The sequence below is a fragment of the Monodon monoceros genome, unplaced genomic scaffold (assembly GCF_005190385.1).
Source record: "Monodon monoceros isolate NGI ecotype Baffin Bay Population unplaced genomic scaffold, NGI_Narwhal_1 Super_Scaffold_18, whole genome shotgun sequence".
NCBI lineage: Eukaryota > Metazoa > Chordata > Mammalia > Artiodactyla > Monodontidae > Monodon > Monodon monoceros.
Window position 1 is genome coordinate 743,067 of NW_021703774.1, and position 8,698 is coordinate 751,764.

General features: G+C 64.3%; 1 protein-coding gene across 1 annotated transcript; it reads right to left on the reverse strand.

Moving 5' to 3' along the window:
* Positions 1-2,370: 2,370 nt before the first annotated feature.
* Positions 2,371-6,564, reverse strand: GPR37L1 (G protein-coupled receptor 37 like 1). The gene is made up of 2 exons (XM_029229934.1): positions 5,926-6,564; positions 2,371-3,664 (listed from the first exon to the last, which is right to left on the reverse strand). The coding sequence occupies exons 1-2, from the start codon at positions 6,511-6,513 to the stop codon at positions 2,858-2,860; spliced, it is 1,395 nt and encodes a 464-aa protein (XP_029085767.1). The 5' UTR covers positions 6,514-6,564; the 3' UTR covers positions 2,371-2,857.
* Between the last annotated feature and the right edge of the window lie 2,134 nt (positions 6,565-8,698).

Sequence of the window (8,698 nt, forward strand, 5' to 3'; positions counted from 1 at the left end):
TGCGGAAGGCTCCACCCCTCTCGCCGCACCTCTGCAGGGAGGAGGCCACCTGCACCGTCCTGGGAGCAGGGCCTGCCCTGGTGGCTCTGAGCTCACCGGCCCTTCCTCGGTGCTTCCTCTTGGAGCCTCCTGGTCATCAGAACCGCAGGGAGGAATGGCCTGCCTGGAGAGGGCTTCCCGACTGCCGGGGAGTTTGGGGAGAGAATGCAGATGGAATTCGGCGGAGGGAGCTAGATGACTTCAGGTTCCTTGCAACCCCTAAAGGATAGGACACGTGCCCCCTGGTCGAGGAGGTCGAAGCTGGGGCCGGGCTGTCCCCTGGGCTCTCCTGGCTGCTGAGGGGGCTGGAGATGCCACGGCCTGGGAGGCTGGGACAGGACCAACAGTCACTGGTCTGGTGAGCAGGATGGGGCGTCTCAGGGATGAGCTGCCTTTCTCGCCTCCTGCGTCCTCTGACGAGATAAGACAGGACAGGATGGGCTGGTCGCCAGCAAGCAGGCATCCTCCTGCCCCAGTGCCTGCACCCAGCACACAGCAGGTGCTTCGTAGGACAGACTGCGTATATGTACACCAGCGTGGGGGGGCCCTTTGCACGCCTGGCCAAGCCTGCTCTGCAGTTCTGGAGAATTGAACCCCCAAAGGGAGGGAGGGAAGGAAGGTGCCAGGCATCATGCCGGGAGCTTTATGTATCTTGTCTCATTCAATGACTCCAGGCCTCTGTGGGGGGGGGTTATTCCTGTTTAACTGATGGGGTCCAGTAACTGCGTCCAGTCCGGCCCAAGGGAGGCAATTCTCAGTGCAAGGTGCGCATACTGACGGGGTCAGGGCGGCTCAGTGGGTTGGCCCGCCTCCCACCTGGCTGACATCAGGGCTCAGGGTTGGTCCCCTAAAGACCCAGCTCAAGTCCACCGCCCACCACTGCCAGCTGCCGCCCCACCCCAAGCCCAGGACCCCTAGGCAACAAATGCCACATTGTTCCCCCAGCTGGCCTAGCCGGAGAGACAGTGGCTCTTTCCCAAGGCCCGCTGGCCTGCTGACTAATCCTGCAAGCCACTCACGTTAGCGGGGCCCAGGGCAGCGGTGGTGGCAGGGCCTCGGAACCGCAGGGAGGGGCAGGGGCCCCTTTGTGGCAGAGCCCCCAAACAGGATGCGGCAGTTCCCCCTCCCCGCCCCCAGCCTCCCAACCTCGGCCTGCGCGTCCCGCCTTCACCCTGGCCCCCCTCCTCCATCCCATAGGAGGCTGCTGGTGCATCTGGGACTGGGGCTGGGGTGGGGGGAGAGGGAAGGGCCCCGGTCACCTCAGCACCACAAGCCTGCCCTTGGTCTCCTCTCCAGCCTGCTCCCCCCACCGTCTTAAGTTGCTGCAGACAGAGCTGGGGGCTTTGGTCACTGTGGCAGCGGTCGGCCGAGAAATGGGTGGGTGTCTCTCCAGCACAAAGAGTGTGCGGCCAGCAGCGCCATCGCCTAGCAACGGCCTCCCTCTCTCTTGGCATCACCCGTCCTGAGGGTGGGTGCCAGGGGGAGAGAACAAGGCCATTAAGATCCGCAGGAGTGGGGGAAGGAGGCTTGGCTCCAGGCTGAGGCCAGGGGGTATGGGTAGGGTGGGCAGAGGAGAATGGAGCCCAGGGCACCGGGCAATGCCTGTGCCTCCCTGACCCTGCCCTGGGGACCCTCCTGAGGCCCTGCGCAGGTGATCCAGACAGAGCTGGCAGCAGGAGCTCCGCGGGAGCCCGAGCTGCGCTTCAGATGGGAAGGGTGGGCTTGCGGGGCAGGGAGTGGTCTGTGGCCTAGGCCAAGGTGTCCCTTTGTTTGACCTCATGCCAACTTCGCTGGGCCTGGGCGGGGCTAAGGGGCCTCTGGAAGGGCCCCCTGTCGTGGGGGGTGGGGGGGACCAGAGAGAGGAAAGAAGGCTCTGTGGGGCTGTCGATGGAGCTCTGCCTGCTGGGAAGGGGGGGGGTGGGGCGGGCGGGGGGCAGGCAGCTGGGCTGTCTGTAGGCTAAACAGTCTGTTCTAAGAAGCCAAACAAGGGCAGCTCTCAGAGAGGCTGGAAGCCCCCCAGGCTGCTGGTTGCCCTCGAATGGGGGCTTTGTGGGGAGGTAGGAACAGCGGCGGGGGCTCCCGGGGAGATAAGTTTGCAGCCTTCTACTTCCCAGGGATGGCTGGGCTCAGGCCAGCCTGAGGACACAGTGCCCCAGCTCCCAAGCCCCTCCGTCCACTCTGCCCACAAAGCCACAGGACCCCAGGCTGGACAGGACACCAGCCACAGGCCAGGAAGGGCCAAAGGTGGCCAGGAGGGCAAAGCCCAGGTGCATCTGGGCACTGCCGGGATGTGGCACAAGAAAGGCCCATGGGCACAGGGGTAGTTCTACCTAGTTTATTGTTTTCCAAGAAGGGTCTTCTACAGGGGAGCACCTGACCGGGATTGGGGGGGACCGGGCAACCAGGGTACGTCAGAGAAGGAGGAGGACAGAGACAGAAATGCTCCTGGAGAAGAGACGGCACCTGGAGGGGGCGTCCAGGGCTGGGCCCATCCTGTGCAGAGAAGAGACCGGTTGCTGGCCCCCAAGGCCCCCGTCCAGGATGGGCGATGCCGAGAGGGGCAAAGTAAAGTGTAGTCGGGCTCCAGATGGAGAGGGGAGAGTGAGGCTGGGACCAGGTGAGGTTCTGGCTCCCAGCCGGTGGGATGGAGAGTCTCTGGGCAGCTCTGAGGACCTGGGGGATCACCGCCCCCCAGCAAGAGGATGGGCGGGTCGCCCCCGAGAAGGGGCTCGGCCGGGGGCTCCGACATACCCAGACCCCAGCCAGGGGAGCCGAGTCCATCTCTGGACAGAGCTCCCCCTGCCACGGCCGGCCAGCCTCAGCAGGGCGTGCCCAGGGCCAGGAGCGGTGGCGCCTCTCGGGGCTTGTGGAAGTAGACAGAGGTGGACAGCCCCGTCTGGAGCTTGGCAACTGGGCCGTCGGTGGCTGCCACCCCGCCGCAGCCCTCGCAGCAGCAGCAGCAACAACAGTCCAGGAAGGCGCGGCCCAGCGGCCGGCACACGCACAGGAGGAGCACGGGCGTGGCGGCCGCCTTGAGGAAGGTGGCGAACTGGCCGACCAGGCCCAGGAGGTCCAGGGTCTGGCGGGTGAGCGTGGCCGAGAGGTAGGCGGCCACGACATTGCACACGTTCTCGGGGAGGGTGCAGAGGGTGTAGACGGCGGTCAGGCCCACCACGGTGCCGCTGAGCTGGCCCTCGCGCCGCTCCTGCTGGCCCGGCCGGCACTCCGGCTTTCTGCCGGGCGGGCCCCACACCCGCCACGTCACCAGCTGGCAGGTGACCGTGAAGAGGACGGGCAGGCAGAAGTAGCAGCCGAAGGACCACCACATCCGGGCGTTCTGGTAGGTCAAGACCAGCGAGTAGAGGGACTCAGGCAGGCGGGCGGAGGGCTTCATGATGCACGCATCCACGGGGCCCGCAGCGGGGCCGGGCTCCTGTACCAGCTGCCAGAGCAGGAGCTCGGGCGCAGCCAGCGTCATGGAACCCACCCAGATGACCGCCAGCTTGGCCAGGATGGACGGGCATGGCTCGATGGGCCTGGCCTCGGGCAGGGTGCTGGTGGCCACGTGGAAGCGGTCAATGCCCAGGGCACAGAGGCTGAAGGTGGTGATGCCGAGAGAGGAGACCTGCGAGGGGGCGTGGTGGGGGGAGAGGCGGGGGTCAGCCCCAGGCAACCGAGGGGCTGGCTCAGACTGGAAGTGCACGGCAGGCGTGGGAAGGACAGTGGTGGCACCGCCATTCAGGGGCATTTCAGATCTCACGGCCAGGGTCTGACGGGACAGACTGGGCTCAGGCGGGACCAGGGCCTTGGTGGACGGCAGAGCTGAGGTTCCCCTGCAGGCCGCCTGCTGCCTTGCCTCTGGGCCCAGGGACGAGCGACCTAGGTAGGCCCTACAGCCCCTTGTGCTCCTGAGACTTTGGGAAATCATCTCCAAGGACAAGCATGGACGGAGACGTAGGGCTCCTGGGCCTGCTGGGTGCTTGGATAGCCTCACCCACCACGTCCATGGGGGGAGTGGCCTTGGGGGTGCAGGGCATACACTCTCCCACCCTCCTCGCCCTGCCCGGAGAGGCCCAGGGCCAGCCCGAGTGGGGACGCAGTGGACCTGTGCCCACTCCCCGCAGGCAGCTCACAGAGCACACAGGAAAACCACCCTGTGAGCAGAGAGGAAGCCAGAGCAGCAGGGAAGAAAGTGGCAGAGAGAAGTGACGGGGCTGGGGCAGTGCTCCCAGCTCAGATGATGGCTGGGCACACTCAGGGCTGTGCTCAGCTCCCCCTCTGTCCAAGCACTCCCCTCTCCGGCTGGCTCCTGCCCCATCTCCAGGCAGGCCCCAGGCCAGGGCTCAGGCTAAACAACACGCCCTCTCCTTTCCTACATCTCAAAAATGGCCCCAAGCTGTATTTAGCTGCCTCCTGTTCCCTCCTGGGGCCTCCCTACAAAAGGATGCTGGGCGGTGCATTCATCCCTCCACTCTCACCTGTCACCCCAGCCTCCAGGGAGGGCTCAGGGGTCACCTCTGTCCTCCAGGCCGTGGAGGGGGTTAGGCGGCAGCCTGCATATCAGGTGTGTTGGGACCCACAGTTGGGCAGGGGGCAGGGCCGGGCTCTCCTCGGCCGCCAGCTCCATGCAGACAAGCGCTCACGGGGGTCTTAGACCTTTCCCGGTAAAATCCACCACGTACTGAATTATTTCAGTTCTAAGCCCTTTGTGGACGTCACACATGTGAGCCTTCAGGGACTCACCCAGCTATGGTGATGGCGGTCAGCCCCGACTCGCAGGGAGGGAAGTAGGGGTTTAGGCAGGCTAAGTGGCTAACCACAGCCACTCAGCAGAGCCCGGGCTCTGACCTCCCACAGCTCTCCTGGGCTCTGAGCGCCAGGTCACTAAGATGCAAGGGCTGTCCCCGGCTGCAGGGCCTCTTTCAGGTCTGAGCAACTTGGGGCCACCGTTAGGTGGTCTCCCTGGGCTGGGAAGGACAGGAAAGGGCTGTACTGCCCCCTGAGCCTCAGAGAGTCCGTCTGGATATGAAACCATCGCTAAGTCATGGGACGGGGACAGAGCTGGGAATAGGACAGTGTCCAGACGCTGATCCTAATTCCTTCCCCACCCAGGCCGGCTGCCCACTCACTCAGCATCTCCCATTGTCTCGGGGGGAAAGCAGCGTTTGCGGGGAGGGAGGCCACAGTCACCCCAGCGCTCATTCTTCCTCCTCCCACAGCGTAAGCAACATGCAGAATGCTGCAGGCTGATTTCCTGTTCCTAGGCAGACATGCTGGCCTTGCTGTGTCCCACGTAAATGCACATATATTGGTATATCTTTGCACTGTTTTGATTAAGCTGGATCCGTGTGAGCTACACATCTATCAACACCCACGTGCTCATCCCAGCATGGAAGTTCCCAGAGGTGGGGCCAGTGGTCACCTTGGAGCCGCAGCTGGAGGACCAAGTGGTCTACCCTCTGGCCAGGAGACAGTGAAATGGGAGAGGAGCTGTGACCTGCCCAGGGACACCCCAGTATGCCAGGGACAGAAGCTGACACTAGAGCCCCAGCTTTAGCTCCAGCCCCAGAACCAGGTCTCTCCTTCCAGAGGATGGAGGAGACGGCTGACGGTGATGGCGGCGACGAGAGTCGCAGTGAGGGAGGGTCTTTCCTTCCTTCCGTGTTTGTACTCCCGGGAGTGGACACAGAATTGACCGCAGGGCCCTGACACCCGCCTGCTCGCTCGGGTACCTGAGAGCTCCCAGGAGCCAATCCTGCATTTGTCTTGGGGGAGAAGCAGCGAGACAGAGGCCCAGGCCTGCGGGGCCTCGCACACCCTCGCAGCCCACGTCCGGCAGCGCCCCCCCACCACCACCCTGTGGGCTCTAGCAGGACACACACTCACCTCCACGAAGGGCACAGCCCGGCAAGACACGTCACCCAGCAGCCTCTGCTTGGTGATCTCGTGGAAGGTGATGACAGGGAGGCAGAAGAAGAGGACCAGAAAGTCCCAGAGGGCCAGGCTGGCGAGGATGGAGTTCCAGGCGCTCTTCAGGTAGTAGCTGTGCCACACGATGCACATGACTGCCAGGTTGCCCACGATGCCCACGGCAAACAGCACCAGGGCCAGGAGCAGCACGGTGTAGGCCCCGTAGGAGCTCTCCGTCACCGGGTACAGGGGGTTCTGGATCTGCAGCCGCCGGCCCGGTGTCCCCGTCGTGTTGCCCCGAGGCTCCTGCCTGCTGCCCCCAGGGACCACGGCCCGGTCCGGGTGGGCGCTGGCGGCCACCTGGGGCTCGGTGGGCTGCGGCCCGGTGGGGCGGATGGGCCGGGGGTACTCAGCCCACTCCTGGGGCACATACTGCTGCACCCCCTTGGCCTCCTCCTCGGTGCCACGCCCGCCCCGGCGCAGGGGGACGCCCCCGGGGACCCTGCCGGGACCCGCCGCTAACGCCACAGCAAGAGACATGGCCAGAGGCCACGGCCACCGCATGGCCGGATGAGCGGCAGTGGCTGCCCACAAGCGGAGGCGAGGCCGGACCGAGTGCAGGGCCGACTCGACGGGCAGCTGGCTGGTGGGCCCGCCCCCATCGGGCGTCTGGCATTGCCAGCCGGCTCCAGCACCCCCTACATCCCCACCCCTAAGCCACCAGGCAGGGCAGTGCTGGGCCCTCTGCTGGACACAGGGCGCTCTGTGCCATCCACAGGACACGCCTCCCCGGGCCCCCCGGGCAGCAGCGCTCAGACCTGTGCGGCCCCCAGAGGCCGGGCGCCCCCGGCCTCAGACGCTGGGGTCCTGGGGGGTGGGGGCGGGGGTGGGGGCAGGGTGGGGTGGAGGCAGGGCGCCGGCCCCTCCTCAGGAGGCTGGATAATCACTGTCGCTGTCATTTACTGAACCTGATGAGATCCCACACTCAGTCGGCTTCTGGATGAACCCTCACCACAGCCCTGAGGGGCGAGCGCCCTCATTCCCGTGTCTCGGGCTGGAGAGGTGGCCAGTCACTTACCCAGAGCTAAACCTGGCCCAGCTGGCCCGGGGCCTGGGCCTGACTCCAGACCTTCTGACCATCGCTGTTCTCAGTGGGCACGGGTCCACCTGCTTCCCGCGAACCACACAAAGTTCCCCTGAAAGGAACAGCCGCCCGAAACTTAAAGCACCGCGTTCTGATCGGACACAAGGCGGGTGGACATTTGCAGCAACAGGTCTTTCCTGAGCACCTGCTGGGTTCTAGACACTCGGTACAAAAACCTAAAAGACCTCTGCCATCAAGGAGCCTTCAGTGCAGGGCGGGGGGGAATAAATATGTACATAAATAATTATAGCTTAGGGATGGATGCTATGAAAGGCAAGGAACCAGCCGCCGAGGGAGCCCGAAGGAGGCTGGAGGCATCTGGAGGGCCTCCCAGAGGGGGTGACTTTTAAATGGACCTTGAAGAGCGGCTTCAAGCTCCCCAGACAGACAACAAGGAAGGAAGGGTGCTCAGGCAGAAGCAGCATTTGCAAAGCCACGGGGGTGGGACAGCAGGGTGCAGCGCGAGGACAGCAAGGCGGCCAGCAAGGGAGCAGGGAGGGGCGTGAGGGCAAGCAGCCTGGGAGGCGAGCAGAGGAAGGACCGGGAAGGGCCTTGTACGTCAGGCCCGGGGTGTACGCCTTACCTTGGAGGAACTGGGGGGCTGCGGCTTGCTGAGCAGAGGACGTGGCTTGAGCACGTCCCTGGGGAGGATCCCTGACGACGGCTGGGGTCACGCAGCCTGGGGCAGGGGCACCTGTCAAGACGCAGCTGTCTAGAAGATGGTGAGAAGCGGAGTTCAGGAAAGCCGAAGGCTGTGCGTGGGAGGGACAGGTCAAAGCTGACCCCAGGCCTGCGGTGACAGCGAGACACTCACCTGGGCAGGAAAGGTGAGGAGTCTGGTGTGAAGTTGGGCGAAACCCTCTGCTTGTGCAGGTGAGTGGTCTGGGTAGAGATGCAGGAAAGAGTCACCTGCGGCCTAAGAGAAAGGCTGCAGCAGGATGCAGAGATACGGGGGTAGAGGTGGGGCTGCGGCTGCCCAGGGGTGTGCAGACACTTGGCGGGGAGGGCGCAGGGTGAGGTCCCAGGAGCTCCCACACTCATGAGAAAACGAAGAGAAAGTGAGGAGAGGAAGTGGCTGGGTTCCCCCTCCCTCGAGGCCAGAGAGGGAAGGCGGGCCATCTGGGTGGCCAGAGTCAAAGGCCACTCACAGTCAGTCAGCAGACACCAGCCGGGGCTCCCGGAGTGGGACCAGCCCAGAACTGACTTGCCTAGAAGACCTTCTGACCAGAAAGCTCTGTCCTACCCAGAGGCCCAACGTGCTGTGTGAAAACAGGGGTCCAGGGAAAGGGGACGGAGGAGGCAGAGGAAGAAAAACCTCATGCACCCTCAGGCAAGATAAGGGAAGCATCTTGGGCTTTTGGAAGATCTTACCTTTCAGCCTTCTTCTTGTTTATTCTTTGTGTGGGAACAGGGACATGGGGGCTGCAGGGCCGGGCTTGTCTGGGCTTCAGAGTGTCACAGCGAAGATGAGAGGCCCATCGAGAAGTCAGATCAGACAAGGACCAAACTGGTCCCTTCGTTGTCGCCACCCCCAGCATCCACGGCAGAGGGAGGCCAGACCTCCTACCTCCACCTCTCCGGCCTTAGGAAAGGGCCGAGGAAGGA

What these genes read in the sequence shown, in the direction of transcription:
- GPR37L1 (XM_029229934.1), bottom strand. Translation starts at nt 6,513, where the DNA reads ATGCGGTGGCCGTGGCCTCTGGCCATGTCTCTTGCTGTGGCGTTAGCG. An exon ending in GGGCTGTGCCCTTCGTGGAG is followed by an intron (nt 3,665 to 5,925) that starts GTGAGTGTGTGT and finishes GCCCCCTCGCAG; the next exon opens with GTCTCCTCTCTCGGCATCAC.